This window comes from Oryza sativa, chromosome 4, assembly GCF_034140825.1.
Source record: "Oryza sativa Japonica Group chromosome 4, ASM3414082v1".
NCBI lineage: Eukaryota > Viridiplantae > Streptophyta > Magnoliopsida > Poales > Poaceae > Oryza > Oryza sativa.
The window spans coordinates 34,162,393-34,184,272 of NC_089038.1; the positions used below are offsets into that span (position 1 = coordinate 34,162,393).

Genomic DNA, 21,880 nt, shown 5'->3' on the forward strand with positions numbered 1-21,880 from the left:
TTATAACCAAGGTTCGTTAAAGAGAAATGACCACAATGAGTCAGACTAAATAGAATTGGATCCATAAATGGATCCAAGTTCAATCCTTTTATAACTAAGGTTTGTTAAAAGAGAAATGACCACAATGAGTCAGACTCAACAGAATTGGATCCATTCCTAATTGCGATAATTAGGATACTCTTGATCCCTCTCACACCCTCTTTGAAGGAGAGATGTTTAGTTTCCGACTTACTTCATGTATTTTATAAACTAGTAATATATCTGTCTAACATTATAGCGATATTTGTTAATGCCAATAAAAAAAATCAAAAGAACCAAAATTTCTTTCTTTTGAGGTCAAGCTGAGGTGCCTGCTGATACATCCCTGAATGTGTACAAGCATGGGCTGAACAGGCGGCCTGGTAAAAAGAAAAAAAGAGCCCGATTCAGCACGGGTGAATGAATTGGACCGGCCTGCTAAATAATGAAGCCAATAAAAAAAATGGAACAAGTCTATTTTACCTCCCTCATCTCTTGCCCCTGATCAAATCGTCCCCCTTAACTGCAAAACCAGTTATACCACCTCATCTATCAAAATTGGTGCAAAACTGGGTATAACATCTCCGGTTTTTAATGTTTGACACACTTGATTTTAGGTGTCTTGGATATACATTGGACCATTTGTCTTATTTAATTTTATTGTAAAAATATAATTCATAGTAAGAATATGTTTAATAATAAAAATCATAGTAAAACAAAAAAGCACGAGATTTTTGAAGGAGTAAAATGTATGGGCGGCCCCTAAACTTGTAAGGCTATGTCATCTAGGTCCCCAAACTTAGAAAATACAGTTTTGGGTCTCTAAACTCGCTTAGCCGTACATCACCTGTCCAAATTGCATTTGAGCCAGTCTACTCGCCGACGTGGACTGCCAGCGTGGAGGGGCGGGGACAGCTAGGGTGTCAAATATGCAAAGAACCCCCCTATTCCCTCATCCTAGAAATCATATCGAATCCCCTGTCCCCATTTTTTCCCCACCATGCTGAGCAACGAAATCCCTAGCAAGCTCTTGTTCGATTCACTATCCCCTTCTTTGATTCCCTAGTGACGCTGTGACGACGTCAAGATCAACTAGAGCTGCGTGCGATTCGTCATGTCCTACCATGGCTACAGCACCAACAACAACTCCGTCGGTGTGTGGCCGTCATCGGCAAGGTTTACAATACCGCTGGTAACCGCGCGGTTACAGCGGTTACCGGCCTTACCGTGGGGGTACGGTAATAAAAATACCACGGTAACCTCCTTAAATTCAAATAAATTAAAAAATAATTTAAATTTTTGATAAATTTTACATAGTTTCGTATGGTTTTTCACGATTACCGCGGTAACCATGCTTACCGCCGGGGCGCGGTAACCCCGGGCCCGGCGGTTTGGGAAACCCTGGTCGTCGGATCCACCAGGAGCTCGACGACGCCAAGCTCGGCACTGTCGCCTAGCCCGAGCGCAACTACATGTCCTACAACTACTGCGCAAATGGCTGGTGTGGTTACATGGAATCCCGTTGATTAATTGCTCTTAATACAGCTGAGAATAAAGGCATCATCTTTTACATCAGGTTATTTCTTCTCTCCTGTTGTAGAGCATTGGTGTCTTGCAAGCATTTTGAGTTTACATGTGCAAGTTTTTTCATTGAGATGGAAATGGATGTGAGTTTTGGTATTGGGAGGATCAATATAAGGAGTATTTGACAAATACAGGACATCTTGGCTCTTGCAGCTTCTGGTATCCATGCAAAATGTCCAGCTCCTGTTGTGCATGTGCAGAGAAATGAATTGGTTGAGCTGGGTTCAGACTTCATAGGGACATGAACATGCTGCAGAGCAACTTGTTAGGACTGAAATGTGTAGTAGCTTGTTGTGTATTTGTTGTGGTGACCAAGATGTGTACTACCTTCAGGCTAGTTGAAAATGTGCAATTATCTGAAATGTACTGAAAATGATATTTGGCGAATGAAATGATGAGGGAATAGATTTTTTTTTTCATATTTCACACCCTAGCTGTCCCTGCCCCTCCACGCTGGCAGTCCATGTCGGCGAGCGACTAGGTCAAATACTATTTGGACAGGTAATGTACGGCTAAGCGAGTTTAGGGACCCAAAAATGTGTCTTCTGAGTTTGGGGACCTAGATGACATATGTCTATAAGTTTAGGGCCCGCCCATATATTATACTCTCTTTTTTTAAATAAAACGAACGAGAAGTTAACGGCGTTCAAGCATTAAAACTAGAGAGTAATTCACTTGCCAGACCTGAGATTAGTCTGGATGGACATGGACCGACAAAAGCCTACTTCTAAAGATGGTAGTACTAATTATGGGCCGAACTCGAGTCCAATGTGGAGTTGGACGCGGCTGGGCCGGCAGCTAATCTGGGCTTTGGGTTTCGCATCCCAGGCTGACACAGCTTCCGCCGCATCCCTCGCTCGGCCCGGACCTAAGCTCGAGCCGACGTTGCACGCGTGGGAGCCGAGCGGGGTCCGGCTCGAGCCCGAGCCGAGCCGAGCTGAGCCGAGCAGAGCAGCGCGTGGCTAAACCTAGTCGTCCTCTCCTCCTCTCCTCTCCCCGACACGAGCGATTCCCATCGCCCCCCAAATCCCCATCCGATTCCAAGCCCTAAACCTCCCGAATCGGTCGAGGCGGTGCTCGATCCGGCCGCTGCATCTCCGGATTCGAGCGGGGGGCGTTGCCGCGGTGCCCGGATCCGGAGGAATCGCGCCGCGGCGGGTTTTCTAGGGTTCCACACCGTCGCGCGTCCCGGCGGGTGTTCATGAAGGCCATGGGGTACAATAACCCCTACGATTCCAGCGGTGAGTTGCGTCGGGTTAGGAGGATTTTTGTGCTGGTAGGTTTGGGCGCGCGCGGTTAAGCCCTCTCCAGGATTTGTAGTTTGTATGTTTTTTTTTTGTTTCCGTCAGATTGGTTGTCTGCTGCGTCCCTGCCTCGTTTCGATAACATGTGTCTTTTTTTTTCCTTCAAAATTATTGCTTCAGTAATATCGGTTGATTAGGTGCGTAGGTATTGTAAGAAAAAAAATGTTTTGTTGGCAGGTTATTGGTTATTATGAATTTGTAATTGAGGCGGTCAATGCAGTGAAAGACATTTATTTCATAGTTTTACTATGCATTTTATGAACCATGGCCTAAGACTCTGCCACTATGGATGAAAGCCTTTGAGACGAGGTTGGCAATAGTTGCTTCTGAAGTGGATCTGCTTACTGTGTTCTAATAAAGATGGACCTTTTTTTTTTTTATCTTTCTGATATTATGTGAAGTTTTAAGGAAACCACTGTTTCTGTTTATGCGTTCCTGATCAACTAGAGAAAGATCCTGCTGCCAAACCCTTGGTGCAGACTGATGACATGACGTCGGCCAGCTCTAGATTCTGGCTTATCTTGCCAAATTGTGAAGCCCAATTGTTGTGGGCAGTTATTGAACCCTGTAGTTCACAAAATATTTATGTCTTTTTTCTCATATAGTGAATTTCATGGTATAGTGACTTGTCTGTTCATTCTATCAAAATTTCAGGGACTGACGACGATCTCCCTCCAACACAAAATAGAGGATTAAGAGTGCGATCTTTTAGTGCGAATGGCAGGGCATCTGTTATGCCATTTTCTTACATTAGGCCGCACGGTGATTTGGAGAGTGAAATACATCAGGTTGAGCAAGAGGCGTACACTGGTGTTCTTAGAGCATTTAAAGTGCAATCTGATGCTATATCCTGGGTATGTATGTATAAAAAAAAGAATCTTGTGCTAACAGTTTTAGTAGCCATTCTTTGCACATGCCTTTTTTGTGTTGAGAATAAAAAATGTATATTTTTTGTCCAGGAAAAAGAAAGTTTGATCACTGAACTCAGGAAAGAATTAAGAGTCTCTGATGATGAACACAGGGAACTATTAAACAAAGTTAATGAAGATGTGGCCATCCGCAGAATGAGGTCTTCATACAATCATTCAATTTTTGTTCATGCACATGTTTAAACCAACCATTTTATTTTTTCGTTAGTAATTTATTTATCCTTCGCAATATTTTGCAGGGAGTTTAGACAGGGAGGTGGATCCCTGAGTGCACAGCATCGTGGCAGCAGAATTTTTCATGATACAGAACCTGGCCCAGCTGCAAAGAGGCAAAGGACACCCCTTTCTATTCCTTCACATTCTGCTGGCCTCCAGTCCCCTGCGATGCCTTCTCCCTCAGTTCCTTCATCTACAAAGTGGGGACCATTTTCAGGAACAAAGGGCAAGAAGACTAGGACGGTGTGTTTTGAATACGACAAGTCATGTTTGTTGCATTCCCATAGTAGTAATATCATGAGTTCTTTTTTTATGCATTACAGAATACACCACTCGCTGTGCCATCCGCGGATCCAACTTCATTGATTAACCGGAAAATTTATACAAGATGGCCAGATGACAATAACTTCTATGAGGCCACTATAACTGACTATAATCCTGCTACGGTTTGTTGTTTAATTTCACTATTATTTTTGCTACTTGCTGCAGATTTGCATTTTTGTCAAGTAAGCGAAGCTTATGGACACCCCTGATACTTTTCAGGGTAAACATGCTCTCGTCTATGACATGGGCACAGTAGCCCAGACTTGGGAGTCAGTCAGACTTAGTGATGTAAGCAGTATTTTCAACCATTGCCTTGTTTCTATCTGTAGATGTTTTTTTACTAATCCATAATAAAGTTTTTCTTTCTTGATCTGTGGCCGTGGGATATTCATATTTTTATGTTACATTTGATTTGTTGCAATGACAAACTAGTGACTGTCTGCTCGCGTGCCCAATAACATAGAAATTAAACAGGAAACATTTTTCTGTTGCTGCAGATTTATTGTCATAATTACGTTGATAGTAGTTCTGCAGGAAATTACAATAGTTTAGATGGCCTACCAAAACTATGTGATACCTTCTAAGTAACTCCCCTGGAGCAACTTGGAATATGATCTTAGTATCTTACCACTGCAGCTGATGATGCGGCAATTATTCAACAAATTGAGGGTCATGGGGGTTAAGTAGAAGCTAGATAAGATTTGGGAGAGTAAAAACTAGATAGGACTTTGGAATTGAGCAGCATGGCTAGTGCCTGAGTAGTCATGGAACTGGATGTAAAAGAGGGTTTTTATGACACCTTACACCCATTTTGCGATGAGTTTGTATTTTTTGTTCGCGGAGTCATTACCATGTGATGGGCCACATTATTTGCCTTGGTGGCAAGACCACCGTCAGGGCCGCCTTGAGGAGATGTTTAGATACGTTATTTTTTTCAAGTATAGTGGGTTTTAATGTTTTGTCAGGTGGGACAGTTTTAGAAGTCAAAATGTATTTTTTTCCTAAATTTTAGAACCTTTGGTTATCTAGGTTTCTGAAGCTGAACTGTAGTGTAACCGGTAGGAGTACTAAAATTTAGTTAGTTATTAGAGTATAGAGTTTGTTGAATAGCATGTCATCTGTTATAAATTTATTAAGTTTTACTTGTTTTTAGCTAGAACATGAAAATTGTTGAATCGTCCTGGCTAATTGCCACTGTTTGTTTAACATTTAATCAAAAGAAGATGATAAATCATTTCTCAGTTGGCACCTGAAGATATAATATGGGACCTTGATGATCAAGGCATCTCAAATCGAGATGGTTGGGGTCCTCATCCTGGGATGAGGAGGCACCCAGGCAACAACGGTACAATGGCAATGGCAAGTAGGGGAGGAGGAAGGTTTTCTCGAAATGAGCCTACTAAGGATAGTGCTCCTCCCCAAAATGGAATTAACAGGAATATTGGTCACATTGATGTACCTAACACTCGAAGTGTTGTCATAGAGGTAAATTATCTCATGAGATCAGATATTATGCATTCAGATATTGGTTTTTTACCTCACTATTGTATGTTCCAACCCAGGTGGAGAGGGTTTTGTCCAATCCAAATATGGGTGAGATCGAAAAGGCCAAGAAACTTTTGCAAGTGAGTTGGCTTGTCTGTTGTTATGCAATTTTCTACAGAATTATGTATGATGGAGAAAAGCTCCTTATAGATATCCTTCGTCTGAGAGTTGTGAGGTCAAATGGTTGTCCTTGTAGGACCAGGAGCAGTCATTACTCGATGCTATAGCCAGACTTGACGATGCATCAGATAGTGAAAGTGGTAAGTTACTGGCAGACTCTACTTGCACTGTTAAATAGTATCTTTGAAGGGTGATGAGTATTAGCCACATTAGTATATTTGGTTTTTTTATACACAACCCAATAATTAGAAAGAGTGAAACCTGGAACTTCAAATTCTGCCCAAACATTGAGAAATTTTGGATGTGACTCAGTATGTTTTGATTGAAAATTTGTCAGTCTTTCAAATTTGTTTCAGCTACTTCTCTTCAGCTATTATTCTAACTAGTCATTGTATATTACAGAAGATATGGCCGTCGGGGCCCAAATGGTTTCTGCTGGTGATCACATGGGCAGGAACGGCGTTGCTTGTTAGTAACAACTGGCAAAGTGTTGGATTTTGAGGATTGTGTTTGTGAAAGCGCCTGTGTAGATCACCGGTCAAAAGAAATCATCGATGGGGCATTGGCATGCCAAAAATGGATGTACTGAACATGTCCCTGAGAAGGGCCTCTTCTTAGGCTGCGAAAAGTTCAGGTCACAAGGCGCAGGGCGCCTTTCCTTCAATGATAACGGTGGCTGTATTTGCCCTCTAACATACTTGAAGGAACTCTAATCATCTAGAAATGATTATTAACATTCCAAAACTGTTAAACCCTTTGCCACCATCTCCAATCTGTCTTTGATGATTAATCAAACGCTCCGATCTGTCTTCGATGATATCTTGTGTGGTGCCGGCTTCCCTGCCCTCGACACGGGCACGACACGCCGCAATTCTCGTCGGATCTCGATTCTCACCGCCGGACGGCCGGTCAGGATGGAGAGCTCCAGGGCGTCCAGCATCACACATAAAAAACATGCAGTTTGAGATGTGGTTGCTCTGCCATAAACTCTGCAATCTGAATCTGGTTCGGCCATGTAGAACAGCATGGATTCTCTACTTCTCTTCCAACCCACCAAACTGCAGAGATACATAATGCTGTCACTGTCTCACTGATGTCTACAGTAATAACAAGAATGGCTACAAAGTCAAACTTAGCTCACCGGAAGTGGAGGATACAAACAAATAAATAGAGGAGTAATATCCACGTACATTGAACCTAGGGAAACGATCCAGTCTCCCGTAGCAATACAACACGACCATCAAATCCAGGGTCAAAAGCAACGAACTATGGTGATCGGTCACCAGCAAACTTATTGTTAACCTAAGGCATACTCACCCTTCAGCTTACTTCAGCCATCAGAATACACGTATCCTACTCCGAGTTTCTCTCCATTTAACCCCGTGAGATTTGAATTAAAACATGTATACATGGTGGTACACAACTACATTGGGTAACTTTTACCAGTTGTTTTTTAAGCATATCCACTACTCCCTTGCCCATGCAAGAAGCGCACGACAACACAAGTTATGTTGTCACTGCTCTCCCTCTTGTAGGCCTCTTGCAAGAGCTTCTTTGCAGCTTCTTCTGGGTCATGAATCGATCTGGTCATGTCGACAGCCTCCTGCATAAGAGCAAATGCAAAAGGGGGCTACATCAAGCACAAGGAATACGATTAAGATACATAAAAATCTTCTCTTTTCATTTTCTTGAATTTACCTCATTGGTTACTACATCCCACAGCCCATCACTTGCAAGAATGAGGAACTCGAGAGAGTGATCAATAACTTCCTCCTATGACCCACAAAAGCATTACTGAACAAGGTCATCATTTGTGAAAGGTGAATATAAAGGATGATTATTCTGAAGCCTAAAAAATTAACAACATATATTAGGAAATGGTTCTTCAGGTCGACTAAGAAGCTGGCAGTAGAACAGATCAGAAGTGCAGCTGTAAGACATTGATAACAAAAAGGCCAAAAATGAAACAATGCTGAAGACAAAATATGTCCCTGGTCGTTTATCATACCGCCCTATTAGTTTTGCTATGGAATATCTGGAAGTGCCTCAACAACAAAGTTTTCAGCAACTACGACAAGACGCTGTGCGGAAGACCTCCAGTGGTCCCATCGCAGCACAAATAGTTTTAGCTGGCAATGTATACTAGATTGGGGGAACAAATTTCTCGCACTTTGTAATATATAGGACCCTTTAGCTTCCACTCAGGCCCTCATCCCCCGTACCTCTTCACAATATGTATGTAACTTGGTACAAATTTTGATCAATAAAATGTTCAGGCTGGTAGAAAGCCATCCTTAATTTTTCCTTCGAAAATTTATGCCACAAATATCCCCTCAATAAGTATATCATGATTAAGATGGCAACTACTATCAATATCACTCTTGACATTCAATCCAATGACACAAGGGAATCATGATTCCAAACGTTCACCTACTGTCATGGTGATACCTACATATGCATTTTGAGAGGTAAGTAGACATAACAAACATTAAATTGGTCAGGATTGCATACCCGAATCTCAGGATCCACAACTACATACTGCTTTAAGAGTTTGTCACCAAAAGCGCGAGAAACAGCAAGCACACCACCAACACGCCATGTTCCTAAGGAACAAAATACCATCATTAGGAACACGATCATAGTCCATTCATATACAAAATAAGATAATGTAGTGCTTAGCACCTGCCCACATTACAAAACCTCCAGCATCTTCGATACGTTGTCGCTCATCTGTCTGATCAGGCTTGTGATCTTTTGAAACAGCTATAGCTGCAAAAAACCAGCAGAGCTTCTATGTGAAGAACTGATAAATTATCACAGATAACCTACAGATTATTTCTCATGGCACTCATTTCATCACCAACAAATCTTGATTCTCATGCCTGGTACAATGCAGATGCTCAGTGGTAAATACAACATTCTAACAAAACAAGCAAAAATATTCGTACCTTAAGAGAGGTCTCTATTAATAATAGAATATGCCAAACATAATCGGCTCTCTTGAATTTTTAAGCATACCATAAAAAAGAAAAAAAATAATGTGTCATGCTATATAAAGTCAGAAAGTATCAAGTAAATGCAACCAGGAAGCTGAAGAGATGGTACAGTGAACTGTCAATTACCATTTCCCCCCCTGCATATGATAGCCCTAGAGTCTCCAACGTTTGCAACAAAGAGACGGTCACCAACAAGGACAGCGGTTGATGCAGTTGATCCACACTGGTTTTGACTGCTGTCAGATTCTAAGAATTCACTGTCGGTACTTTTATAAGCATCATCTACAGCAAACAATATCACGTGGTAGTTCTGTCAATTCTATACACAAAACTCAACATCTAGTGAATTATGGAAAGAGAACAAACCAATACCTATTGCCACTTTGGTGTCACTGATGAACTTTGGATGCCTTAGAAGATGACTGAAGAGATTCTGTTTAACATACTCAGCTACTTTAGCACCACCATGACCTATAAAATGAACTGTATGTTTAGCATTTATTTTTCCTAAAATAAGCTCAAGAGCTTGGTATATCCACACTTCTAGTTCAATTTAAAGCATTGTGCCCTAGTATGAGTAATCTTTAAAACTTTCTCCATGGACTTCTCACCGTCATACTAGCTCTAACTGCGGAAATAAGAAATGTTACAAGGCAAATGAATTATTTTGAGCTTTTTTATACTATACAAGATTAGCAAAGGAAACATAAATGGTATGTTCTTTTGGTACAAAAGAGAAAGGTCTAAAACTTGGAAGAGTGTAATCTTAGAAATGTTCCTTTCTAAAATGATAAAGAATTATCAATGGGTAGAGATTATGCACGAATGTGACAAATTCATACATACCATCAAAAACTCCAAAAAGACCAATAATCTGCCCATCAACAGAGTCAATTCTTGTCTCGTAAAAGTCTTCCATGGAAGCCCTTTTACCAGGGGAGCTCGCATACCCATAGCTAAACTTACCATTCTGGCTGGCAAAAAAAGAATGAGAAATGTTGAGCAAATAGGAGAGCAACAGTCCTAATAACTGCATTTACACCATAAAATCAAGCTACCATGACAACGTTGATTAATTGGAAATAGAATATTATTCATAAAGTCACTACTCCTAAACTTCCAGACGCAGCCAGATTGCAGGCACTACAATTATTACAGTTCACTGGTTCAAAAAGCTAGAACCGGTTGTGTTGTGTGGTGAGCTACAACAACATGACCTATTGTATATGCTGTTACTGAAAGAACTAACATGGCATGATGCAAGATGTCATATTCATAGAAAATGCATTTGAGAAATGAGGGAGACGAACTTCCAGCTTGCAACTAACAGTACCAAATGCCCAAACCGTGCATTACTCATTAGTTTCCTTGATCTCAACCCATAGAATGTATAAGCACATCTAAGGTGGCCTCTTACCTTTTGCTATCATGCCCATTAGGACGTGCTACACTTAATAATTCTCCAACGTAACATCACATAAGTTCATTTTAGTCTGTATTCAGAATAACCGTCCAAATTTATTCGACGCAACTGCTTATGCTCAGATCAGGTATGTAGCATATGAATATCCTACTTAAACGGACAACATAACTCCAAACTGGATTTATCTTGTTTATAGTCCCACCAAAAAGTACTAATAAAACAAACAAAAATGGGATTGCATAGCTTATCCCATACTCCAGCCTTGCTTTTGAGCTTAAACAGCGTGTTCAAAGCAAAGGAAACCCACGCGAGCAGTTATACGAAATTCGTGCGATGCAGCAAGCAACGTATCACACGCCTGGACCGTACTGAATTGATTAGAACTAAACATTCAGCCATTATCTACTAGTTGCCAGATTATCCATTATCTAAAACAAAAACTGCTAGTCGCCAGAGCTAAGCTAGACAATCGAATTGACTAGATGGAGTACTCCAAAAAAAAAACCCAGAATTCGGGTAAAGCAAACACGAATCAGACCCAAAAAAAAAAGCGCAAAAAGAGGACAGGAGAGGCGTCCCGAGAATCAATCGCTCCCACCTGAGGCCGCCGCCGCTGACCGGCGATCCATCCGTGGGGATCACGGAGCTCAAGTACCCCATATCCCCCCCCTAGATCACACGAACGCGAACGCGACCAGCTCGTCCGAATCCCAGCAGCAGCAGCAGCAGCAGCAGGGGGAAGCGCGCCCCACGAATCGGGCCCCTCGCGCGAGTCAAATTTGGCGGATTTGGGTTTGGGAGGAGCGGAGGAGGGGAAGGGGGCGACGGGATTGGGCCATTTTCTAGTGGAAGCTTCTCTTGCTTCGTCGGGGGAGGGTGATGGGTGTTTTTGCACCCAGGTCCTTGGTGTTCCGCGTATTTGCACCCGATAGAGGGTGAGGGAGTGTTTATATCCATGGATGTAAAGTTTTGGCGTGTCACATCGAATACACACGCACACAAGTATTAAATATAAATTAATAACAAAATAAATTATAAATTCCACATGTAAACTGTAAGACGAATTTATTAAGTATAATTAATCTGTCATTAATAATATTTAAGCACCATATTACCAAATCATAGAATAATTAGGTTTAAAAGATTCATCTCATAATTTAGACACAATATGTGTAATTAGTTATTTTTTTATATATTTACTAATATTTTATTAAATATTTGATGTGATTTGGTGAAAATTTTTGCCAGCGATGTATACGGGCCCTGAGATGCCGTGCCGTGGCGTGGCTATGCGAAAAGCGCGAGGTCGAGGGGGTGAGGGGCTTTTTTTTTTTTAAGTGAGCTAACATGGCTCGTCGTGGTTTTCTGCGGGATCCTTCGAGAACATCGATGATGGATCACCGTCCTCCCCGTGTGGTGGCGCCACTGGATTCGTGCGTTGCGTGCATGTCCGCTAGTTCATTTATCCCCTGCCGCCCCGTACTAGTGACTAGCGTACCGTATTGTTTAACTTCGACATCGAGTTGCGGAGGCTCACGCTCAGAAATTCAACAATGGTGTACTCAATGATGGGGTATTTTCGATCATCATCTGTATCTGGTTAGGAAAAAGAGCAGATGATGGAGTACTACGTAAGCTCTTTTGGTTGAAGCCTTTGTCAACCTTGTCAAAATAATTGATAATGCTCATGGGTTTTGGGTTGAGTAAATAGAACATGTCGCAAATCCAAAATCTATAACAGATCAAAGAACAGTGCAATAAGTATTATTTGGAAAAATAGCATGTGTAAAATCCTTTTGAATATAGAAGTAGCGGAGAATTAGTACGTAATATATACAAAATCCTTTTGAATATAGAAGTAGCGGAGAATTAGTACGTAATATATACAAAATCCTTTTGAATATAGATATACAAACAGTAATGCAAACTGAAATGAAATACTCTCTCTAGCAAACATTCAGACTGGCCGTCTCGGTGGATTCGAAGTGATGGTCTCAACTCTCATCTCTGCTACGTGCTACTCCTACCTTCATCCTAGAATATTGCTATCTAGGATGAGCAAAATTCCTAGATAGCAATACTGCTAACTGCTGTGTAAATGTAATACTGAACTGTATTCACAGACTTGTTTGAATGTTTCTTGGCACGCGTCTGTAGGATCGAGATATCGACTAGAGGGGGGTGAATAGGCGATTTAAAACTAAATAACACCTAATCAAAACTAACCTAAATTGCTAGGCTTGGTAAGGGTGAACTCTAACTAAGCAACTAAGTTATGTTTTGTAAACCTAGGGTGATAGTGGTTCAATTATATCTCAAGGAAAGTAAATCACACTCCTATGTCAAAGTTTTGCAATCCTAGGATGATATGATCTCAAGTATGTCTCTAGAAAAGTAAATTGCACAAATGTAAATGCGACAATCAAATAAGACAAGGAGACAAGAGATTTTTCACCGAGGTTCGGAAACTCGCCGGTTTCCTACTCCCCGTTGAGACGAGCCCAACTCCACCGCTCAACCACGAAGCCACCGCACGCCCCCTTCGTCAAGGGGTGGGCAAGGCGGGAGCCGGCCCACGGAGAGGACTACCCAAGCCTCGATCACTCGGGGTAGTTCTTCCTTCACTCCGAAGGTGGTGAACTCCAACCCACTCACAAACCGGCGCCGGGCCTCCTCCACAATCTTCTCGGAGAGGTCATCGGGCAACTCCTCCACAAGCCGTCTAGGAGGCGGCAACCTCCAAGAGTAACAAGCAATGACCCGGCGTGGAGATGATCAAGTGCCACACTAGCTCTACAATGGAAGCAAATGCACTTGACTCTTGGCTAAACAATCCTCTAACACACTAGATGGATGAACACAAAGCTCAAGTGAGTGTGAGAAAGGTGCATGGGGTGTATGCAATTGAATTGGGTGCCAAGAGAGCCCCCTTGCTGCTGGTGGGGGAGTATTTATACTCCCACCCACCAAAACTAGCCGTTGGGGGCGAAATCCCCTAACTCTGTGCTCTGCCGGTCTGACCGGAGGTATGTGGCCGGTCAGACCGTGCTACTCTGCAACGGCTAGAAAACTAGCCGTTGTAGCCCTGTCAAAGGGCCCCATCGGCCTGGCCGGTCAGACCGACATGGGGTAGCCGGTCAGACCGGCCTCGGCTCGGTCAGACCGCCATCGGCTCGGTCTGACCGAATACGGCTCCGTCGGCTCTGTATCGGCCATCCCGAGCAGCACCATCCCGGCCTCCAGGGGGCCGGTCTGACCGCGCATGTGCCGCCGGTCAGACCAGCCTTACGCGTCGGTCAGACCGCCTTCTTGCGGCCGGTCAGACCGGCCAGGGCACGCCGGTCAGACCGCCACTACCCTGTGAAGTCCCCTACTATGTGGCCGGTCTGACCGCCCCTGGTCAGCCCGAACCCAGTGAAGTGTGTATGTGTGTGAAATGTGAGCACAAGTCTAAATGCATAATGACCTAATGTGGCAATTAAAATTATCTCTTTGCTAGGTCATTACCCCTCTTAATAGTACGGCGAAACTAAAAATAAACTAGCAAATTTGATCGCCCTACACCTCGATCAATTCTAAATTAAAGCGCTAGTTTTACCGTCTTCTTTCCCTTTGCTTTGCGACGTCAATTTTAATCCATCGATAATCATCCATGCGCACATTCGACGTGGACCTAACTTAAAATGTATAGCTCAAAGACAACGGTTAGTCCACAATTAGCGCTTGTCATTAATTACCAAAATTAACACCGGGGGCCTAGATGCTTCAGCGTCCCACCCGTACTCCCTCTGTCCCAAAAAAGACAAACCCTGGGTTTCTATATCTAACGTTTGACCGTCCGTCTTATTTGAAAAAAATATGAAAAAAAATAAAAAGACAAATCACGCATAAAATAATAATTATGTTTTATCATCTAACAACAATGAAAATACTAATTATAAAAAAAATTCATATAAGACGGACAGAAACGTAAATTCAAGGTTTTTTTTTATTTTTTTTATACGGAAGGAATAGGTGACACGGCACGACAAACTCGACGACGCAGAAGGCCGTGAGAAGGGGCGGCATGCAGCGCCGTATACTTGTTTGTCAGGGTCAATATGCCGGACACCCTGTTGCGCCGTAACGCTTCAAGGCGAAAAGGAGACGTATGCAGCCAAGCACCGCCTCGAATTAAACGAGCCGGCCGGCCGACACGTACGTCGTACCGCGCGCGCCACCCCCCTAGCTTGGGTCGTGATGATCCTCCAACTCCGGCCGAAAATCAACGCCGCCGATTTCGCTGTGGCGACGCATGCACCAACGCGTGGGTCGCCGATGGCGGACGTCGTTATTACGTACACCGTCGGCTCCGATCACGTACGCCGAGGTGACACGCACCGGACGATGAGGCTGCCGTGTTGCTCATATCATCAGCCGGTGTCTCTCTGGCCGGTAATCTGGTGGAGCTCTCGCTGTCGGCGCCATCAATCGTACGTGTGGACAGCCGCGTGCAGGGGGACACCGGACACGGTCACACGGGGTTCGCGGCTTCGCGCACGAACACTGAACTAGCTTCTCACATCAGCCTTCGCACTGTTCACAAAGCTAAGTTCGTTTTCCTGGTAGGCTGATAGAAACCTTGTCGATGTCAAGACGTACACCAATTAATCTGATGATGCGATACAAAGCGGTTCACGGTGCCGAGCCGACTCGTTTTCATGCCTCACCTCATGTACGTTGTGCGCAGTACTCCCTCCATTTCAAATTGATCTACATATTTCATAGATACACCAAGACCAAAAAAACTAATAACTCTCTCATATCATATTTACTCTAGCAACAAACTCAATGTATACACCATCCCCACTATTTTCTAGCCAATTGCAAATCAAGATATTGCATGTGGGTTATAAATACTTGTGTGCATGGATAGATGCATCAATGTCCATTTATTTCAATGCACAAATAACGAATAGACTTAATAAATAAATTCAAATATGTAAATCATTTAAAAATAACCTCAAAAATACTATATGTAGATCAATTTGAAATGGATGGAGTAATAACAAAAAAAATATATATACTACGTATTACGTCAACGTGACAAAGGTTGTGCGCGACGTGGGCAATGAACGTGACAGAGCCTATGCAGAGAAAGAAAAGGAGCCCGTTAATTAATTTCTCTATATGAAATCTGATCCGTATTTATACTAGGAATATATATATCTTACTACTATGTCTTGGCGACGTTTCCGCTTTTCCGTTTCTGCATGCATGTAATGCACCTTTACGATCTCCATCAGGCTATTTTTCCCTTACCGATATCGAAACGATCGACGACCGGCCAGGGGCGGCTAAAACCCTAATTAACGCGACTATACCAGCGGCGAGATGGGTTGCTGCTTCTCGGTGATCGACGACGACGGCTACGAGCACGACGACGCCGTGTCGGGCTCGGTGAACGAGGTGCCGAGGGTGACCGGCGTGCACCAGTTCACGATCCGGCAGTACAGCGGCGTCAAGGGCAAGGGCGTCGGCAATTCCGTCCTCTCCCGGAACTTCACCGTCGCCGGCCGCGAGTGGTTCGTCCGCTTCTACCCCGACGGCTACAACAGCGACACGTCCGACCACGTCGCCTTCTTCCTCCAGTCCCTCTACCGGCCATCGTGCGGCTCCGTGTACCACGTCGAGTTCTCCTTCGCGCTGCTCGGCGGCGGCGGCGGCGGCGGCGCCGTACTCCACGACGTGCGGATCGATCGCCCGTGCAGGTTCGACAACCGCAACAACTCGTGGGGCATCCGCAAGTACATCGCCCGGGAGCAGCTGGAGGGCGCCGCCCTGGGCGCCATCCACGACGACGCGCTGACGGTGCGCTGCACCATGCACGTCATCCAGCGCCGCCGCGGCGCCGGCCGGCCCGTCGTCACCGGCGCCGGCGGCCCCGTCCGCGTGCCCGTGCCGCCGTCGTGCCACGCCAGGAACGCCATGGAGTTCCTCCTCAGCGGCGACGCCCCGTTCGACCTGGAGATCCACGTCGGCGACGCGACGTTCGGGGCGCACCGCCTCGCGCTCGCCGGCCAGTCGCTCTACTTCCGGAAGCTCCTCTACGGCCAGGTCGGGAACGAGGCGAGCTCGCCGGCGATCCGCCTCCGGGAGATGAGCCCGGAGGCGTTCGGCGCCGTGCTCCACTACGTCTACCACGACAGCCTGCCGCCGGAGGCGAACAAGGGCCGGAACGCGGCTGCCATGGCGCGGGAGGTGTTCGAGGCCGCCGACATGTACGCCATGGAGAGGCTGAAGCTGATGTGCGCGAGCAACCTGTGCCGCTTCATCGGCGACGACACCGCGAGCGGCATCATGGAGTTGGCAAAAGCGCACTCGTGCGATCCGCTCAAGAAAGCGTGCGAAAATTACATGAAACGCAGAAGGATTCCATTCAACCCTGATAGCTGAACTAAGCACCCACTAGATAGCTCCCATTGCCTTGGGGAAAGTTTTGCAGGCAGGTTCTGGTCTGGTGCCACGAACTGATTATCAAGAAGAAAAATTGACTCTGTTTAAGCATTGTTCTGTATATACCTGTCTTTCTTTATTTTTCCACCATTGACAGAGTGATTATATATGTTCTGTTACCAGTTTATATGACTAGTAAGCTAAATAGGGGAATCTAAAATTATATGATTTTGAATCCAGAATGAACAAAAATGGTATTGCAGTCAACGAGAAATACCGGGAGGTATCACTTTTTAATGTAAAATTTAGTACCCTGATATGGGAAACTATTAACTCTTAAGGGGTTATCCTTTCGCTAGTTGCATGTTAATATGTGATAAATCACTCCACAAACATGCAAGCTCAAATTTAATTTACATATGTTACAACAGATTATAAATTTGAGTGCGAATATATGTTAAGCCATAGTTTAATTTGTTTTTTCGTTGCAACCTGTAAAAGTTAAATTTTAACTTGCATGTTTGTTAAGTGATTTATCCCATACCTATTAATCTATCTTGTTAAATTTTTTATAGCCATTTGGATGACATGCAAACAACGAGGGAATGTCCACCGAGCCACTATTGGTACCTCAAATTACTAAGAGGTATTAAAAGTTACACCATAAATTTTTACATTAGAAGATACGGTTTTATATGTCAAAATATCAAGAGGTATCAACATTTATATCAGAATTTCTTACAGTAGAAAATATCGTACCTTTAGGTACTCCATCCATCCCAGAATATAATGAATTTTGGACAGATGGGACACTTCCTAGTACTACGAACGTGCAAAAGGATTGCACGTCAATATATTAAAAACAAAAGAGTTTTTGTTACACACACAAACGGCCAGACATGCCTATGTCATGGGGAAAGAAAAGGAAAAATCAGAGCTGCAACTGGTGAAAGAAAGGGAAACTACCAAAAAAAAAAGAGAGGGCGGTAGCGGAGCCACACTACACTTCCAAGAAACCCTCCAAAATTAGCAATGCCTTTAGATTCGTAGTACTTAAAAAAATGTGTTTTAGATGGAGGAAATATTTTCTTAAAAATTGTTAATTTATCTGTCCAATATGTATGTCAGGTTTCTCTGTATAGTATATAGTGAGCATTTTTTCTCTAGTTTCTTTGCAATAATGAGCATGTCACAACATAAATAGCGGATGTCCAGAGAGGAGCATATCCCGAATTATCAAAAACCGTCTACCCCTCTGTCAAAAAAAAAAGTCCAATCCTAGTTACGAATCTCGTGCCTAAGCTCATAGCTAGAGTTTACCTTTTTTTAACAGACTAGTATCACATAATTCTCATGTAGGCACCACATGTATCATTGTACCATACTATATTTTCACATATATCAAAGAACCAATCTATATAGGCAAATAATAATAATCTCGAGGAAATAAACAAAGAAAAAGGCCGCAAATCACTACCACGTAGAAGTACCAACCACCTCATCGTCATCGGAAAGGAGATTTGCTCCCAGCCTGTTTTTATGCCCAGAGATGTGAAGACATCATATATGAACACAAAAAAAGAAACCCTGATCTTCTACACCGTGGCTTTATTCAGCCCTCGTAACCCGTATACAGAAAAAAGTTGTCAAAGCAGCTGACAAGAAGAGGTGCCGTTGACCCCACCCGTAATCCATGAAAACGAGCCCAGTGACTTGTAAGCAAGCAATGTTCAATTCATCCACGAAAAAAGCAACATGCGCATTGAAAATGATCCATAACCGTGCCGCTAATTCCCAGTCAGTCACTGTCAAAATGTTTGTGGTATATTGTGCATCCTTTCTAATCAACATAAATTTTTGGTTGGCTAGGTTTGGTATTAAACCTGTGACTCGATTATAACATAATACTACTACAGTACTACTCCCTTCATTTTTTAATAGATGACACCGTTAATTTTTTCTCACATGTTTGACCATTCATCTTATTCAAAAAATTTACATAATTATAATTTATTTTGTTATGAGTTGTTTTATCACTCATAGTCTTTTAAGTGTGGTTTATATCTTATATATTTGTATAAAATTTTTTGAATAAGACGAATGGTCAAACATGTAAGAAAAAGTCAACAACATCACCTATTAAAAAACGGAGGTAGTACTAATATGCAGTTTAGAGGCCTTGGCAAACTACAGGCGCTCCTAGAAACCGACAATTTTGACGTGTGTTCTTGTAGTACATACAGGCTGTGCTGCAGTTGGATTTGTCAGGAGGCTACTATACAATGATTCAACGAACATGAGCAGCAGCCTCGTCTGCTCGTGCCATTTTGTACTTAAAACAAGGCGCGATTCCGGCTGTCGATACGGCAGAGTTATCCCCCAAGTTTCTTTATCCAAATCACTCACCAATCCAGTGACAACGCTAGCTTAATTGGTTAGTGGACTAGTATATAGTAGTACTGTATAGCTCTCGCGTGTTCACTCCTCAGTCCTCCCTGTAGTCCAACGAGTCAAATTTGAAGGCTTCACTGAGCCTTTGACAATGGCGCCGCAGCTGCCGCTCGAGGTGGCCTCTGCTCCCAAGCTCGACGACGACGGCCACCCACAACGCACCGGTACGCTCTCTGTCGCCGAGATTTGTTCGATCTGTTTGGTTCATCGACGAGAATTCAGGCATGCCGGCAAGTAGTAAGGTGCTCTTGAGCTCTTCTCTTCTAATTTTCCTTGTCTTCTTCTTCTTCGATGAACTTTCAGGGAATCTATGGACGTGCGTAGCGCACATTATCACCGCGGTGATCGGGTGCGGCGTGCTGGCGCTGTCGTGGAGCGTCGCGCAGCTCGGCTGGGTGGCCGGCCCCATCGCCATGGTGTGCTTCGCCTTCGTCACCTACATCTCGGCCTTCCTGCTGTCGCACTGCTACAGGTCTCCTGGCTCGGAGAAGATGCAGAGGAACTACTCCTACATGGACGCCGTCAGAGTTCACTTAGGTAATTAAGTACCTTGATTAATCCTACTTCAGCTAAGTTAGTTAGCCAATCTTTTCCTCAGGAAGTCCAATTGGTCAAATATAGATACCACTTTTGGATTGTATATTGGGTAGCAGTAAATTAATGGTATGGTTTTTGTGGCAACTTGGCAATATGTTTAGGGAGGAAGCACACTTGGTTATGTGGGTTGCTGCAGTACCTGAACTTGTACGGGATAGGAATTGCTTACACAATCACTACGGCAACTTGTATGAGGTGAATTTTACAGTTTTTTTTTCATACAGATCTTCAAGTAGAAGATTAAACTGTTGTTTGTTCAACCTGTGCTTAATTAACTTGTTCCCGTTGACAGGGCAATTAAGAGGGCGAACTGCTACCACAGCGAAGGCCGTGACGCTCCCTGCGACTCGAACGGTGAACACTTCTACATGCTGCTCTTCGGAGCAGCCCAGCTGCTGCTGTCCTTCATACCCAATTTCCACAAGATGGCGTGGCTGTCCGTCGTCGCGGCGATCATGTCCTTCGCCTACTCCACCATCGGCCTCGGCCTCGGCCTCGCCAAGACCATTGGTATAGTAGCTTGATTGTTCCATTTGATTGATGCCGATGTCACAATTCAGCAGTGCTTAATTAATTAGCCGGAAACTGTGTAAATCTTGGTGCATTTGCTTCGTGTCAGGTGATGGAACTGTCAAAGGGAACATTGCCGGTGTTGCGATGGCCACCCCAATGCAGAAAGTTTGGCGAGTGGCTCAAGCAATTGGCGACATCGCATTCGCCTACCCGTACACCATCGTTCTCCTGGAGATACAGGTGCGCACGGCCAATTTCAGAACACGAAAAGCAGACATTTTTTTGGACACTTTTTAGCTGAAATTAGTCAAGATTCATCTGAACTGAGACTGATGGACCGAACAGGACACGCTGAGATCGCCACCGCCGGAGAGCGAGACGATGCAGAAGGGCAACGTGATCGCGGTCCTCGCCACCACCTTCTTCTACCTCTGCGTCGGCTGCTTCGGCTACTCCGCCTTCGGCAACGCCGCGCCGGGCAACCTCCTCACCGGCTTCGGCTTCTACGAGCCCTACTGGCTCATAGACTTCGCCAATGCCTGCATCGTGCTCCACCTCCTCGGCGGCTACCAGGTGAAGCTGCGACTCAAACTTCTCCAAAATCGCATTGCTTTTCTCTGAAAAAACTATCCTGATCGAATCCTGCATGAACTCGATGCATCAGATGTTTAGCCAGCAGATATTCACGTTCGCCGACCGGTGCTTCGCGGCGAGCTTCCCGAACAGCGCGTTCGTGAACAGGTCGTACTCCGTCAAGATCCTCCCGTGGCGGCGCGGCGGCGGCGGCGGCGGCGCGGGGAGGTACGAGGTGAACCTGCAGCGGGTGTGCTTCAGGACGGTGTACGTGGCGAGCACGACGGGGCTGGCGCTGGTGTTCCCCTACTTCAACGAGGTGCTGGGCGTGCTCGGCGCGCTCGTGTTCTGGCCGCTCGCCATCTACCTCCCCGTCGAGATGTACTGCGTGCAGCGGCGGATCTCGCCGTGGACGCCGCGGTGGGCCGCGCTGCAGGCGTTCAGCGTCGTCTGCTTCGTCGTCGGCACGTTCGCGTTCGTCGGCTCGGTGGAAGGCGTCATCAGAAAGAGGCTTGGCTAGCTAGCTAGCTAGTAGCGAGTAATTTAGCCTGGTCATCGAGAACGAAATGTAAAGCTAGCTCAGTGTGCCATTTCATCTGAAGTAAAAAGGCGCGGTGAACTGTACAATACATATGCAGAAAAAATGATAAACATAAGATGTTGGTTATTACTTCCTCGGTTTCTAAATATTTGACGCCATTGATTTTTTAAACATGTTTGACCATTCGTCTTATTAAAAAAATTAAGTAATTATTAATTCTTTTCATATTATTTGATTTATTGTTAAACAAACTTTCATGTATACATATAGTTTTACATATTTCGCAATTTTTTTAATAAGACGAACGATCA

At 44.2% G+C, this 21,880-nt stretch overlaps 4 protein-coding genes across 4 annotated transcripts; 3 read left to right on the forward strand and 1 right to left on the reverse strand.

Moving 5' to 3' along the window:
- Positions 1-2,600: 2,600 nt before the first annotated feature.
- Positions 2,601-6,805, forward strand: LOC4337275 (protein EMSY-LIKE 3). Its single transcript, XM_015779838.3, has 10 exons — positions 2,601-2,843; positions 3,561-3,760; positions 3,866-3,975; positions 4,075-4,294; positions 4,375-4,497; positions 4,595-4,663; positions 5,618-5,860; positions 5,938-6,000; positions 6,117-6,180; positions 6,443-6,805. Exons 1-10 carry the CDS (start codon positions 2,804-2,806, stop codon positions 6,511-6,513), a joined length of 1,203 nt encoding a protein of 400 aa, XP_015635324.1. The 5' UTR covers positions 2,601-2,803; the 3' UTR covers positions 6,514-6,805.
- A 241-nt stretch (positions 6,806-7,046) lies between these two features.
- On the reverse strand, positions 7,047-11,350 carry LOC4337276 (probable protein phosphatase 2C 45). The gene is made up of 8 exons (NM_001402452.1): positions 11,058-11,350; positions 9,883-10,010; positions 9,409-9,507; positions 9,163-9,318; positions 8,723-8,809; positions 8,552-8,643; positions 7,739-7,813; positions 7,047-7,643 (listed from the first exon to the last, which is right to left on the reverse strand). Exons 1-8 carry the CDS (start codon positions 11,117-11,119, stop codon positions 7,494-7,496), a joined length of 849 nt encoding a protein of 282 aa, NP_001389381.1. The 5' UTR covers positions 11,120-11,350; the 3' UTR covers positions 7,047-7,493.
- A 4,408-nt stretch (positions 11,351-15,758) lies between these two features.
- Positions 15,759-17,025, forward strand: LOC107280666 (BTB/POZ and MATH domain-containing protein 1). Its single transcript, XM_066309632.1, has one exon. The coding sequence runs from the start codon at positions 15,833-15,835 to the stop codon at positions 16,892-16,894; it is 1,062 nt and encodes a 353-aa protein (XP_066165729.1). The 5' UTR covers positions 15,759-15,832; the 3' UTR covers positions 16,895-17,025.
- Positions 17,026-19,374: 2,349 nt separating this feature from the next.
- On the forward strand, positions 19,375-21,698 carry LOC4337277 (probable amino acid permease 7). The gene is made up of 7 exons (XM_015778600.3): positions 19,375-19,509; positions 19,649-19,882; positions 20,044-20,137; positions 20,235-20,452; positions 20,562-20,695; positions 20,801-21,028; positions 21,120-21,698. The coding sequence occupies exons 1-7, from the start codon at positions 19,437-19,439 to the stop codon at positions 21,546-21,548; spliced, it is 1,410 nt and encodes a 469-aa protein (XP_015634086.1). The 5' UTR covers positions 19,375-19,436; the 3' UTR covers positions 21,549-21,698.
- Positions 21,699-21,880: the final 182 nt, after the last annotated feature.

Excerpts from the sequence above, each read along its gene's own strand:
- LOC4337276 (NM_001402452.1), bottom strand. The coding sequence starts at position 11,119 with ATGGGGTACTTGAGCTCCGTGATCCCCACGGATGGATCGCCGGTCAGC. Across the intron at positions 8,644-8,722 it reads AGGTTTTGTAATGTGGGCAG|GAACATGGCGTGTTGGTGGT; the intron begins GTGCTAAGCACT and ends TTTGTTCCTTAG. Across the intron at positions 7,814-8,551 it reads TTGTGGATCCTGAGATTCGG|GAGGAAGTTATTGATCACTC; the intron begins GTATGCAATCCT and ends TGTGGGTCATAG.
- LOC4337275 (XM_015779838.3), top strand. The coding sequence starts at position 2,804 with ATGAAGGCCATGGGGTACAATAACCCCTACGATTCCAGCG. Across the intron at positions 2,844-3,560 it reads TAACCCCTACGATTCCAGCG|GGACTGACGACGATCTCCCT; the intron begins GTGAGTTGCGTC and ends TCAAAATTTCAG. Across the intron at positions 6,181-6,442 it reads TGCATCAGATAGTGAAAGTG|AAGATATGGCCGTCGGGGCC; the intron begins GTAAGTTACTGG and ends TGTATATTACAG.
- LOC107280666 (XM_066309632.1), top strand. The coding sequence starts at position 15,833 with ATGGGTTGCTGCTTCTCGGTGATCGACGACGACGGCTACGAGCACGAC.
- LOC4337277 (XM_015778600.3), top strand. The coding sequence starts at position 19,437 with ATGGCGCCGCAGCTGCCGCTCGAGGTGGCCTCTGCTCCCAAGCTCGAC. Across the intron at positions 20,138-20,234 it reads ACTACGGCAACTTGTATGAG|GGCAATTAAGAGGGCGAACT; the intron begins GTGAATTTTACA and ends TCCCGTTGACAG. Across the intron at positions 20,696-20,800 it reads TCGTTCTCCTGGAGATACAG|GACACGCTGAGATCGCCACC; the intron begins GTGCGCACGGCC and ends TGGACCGAACAG.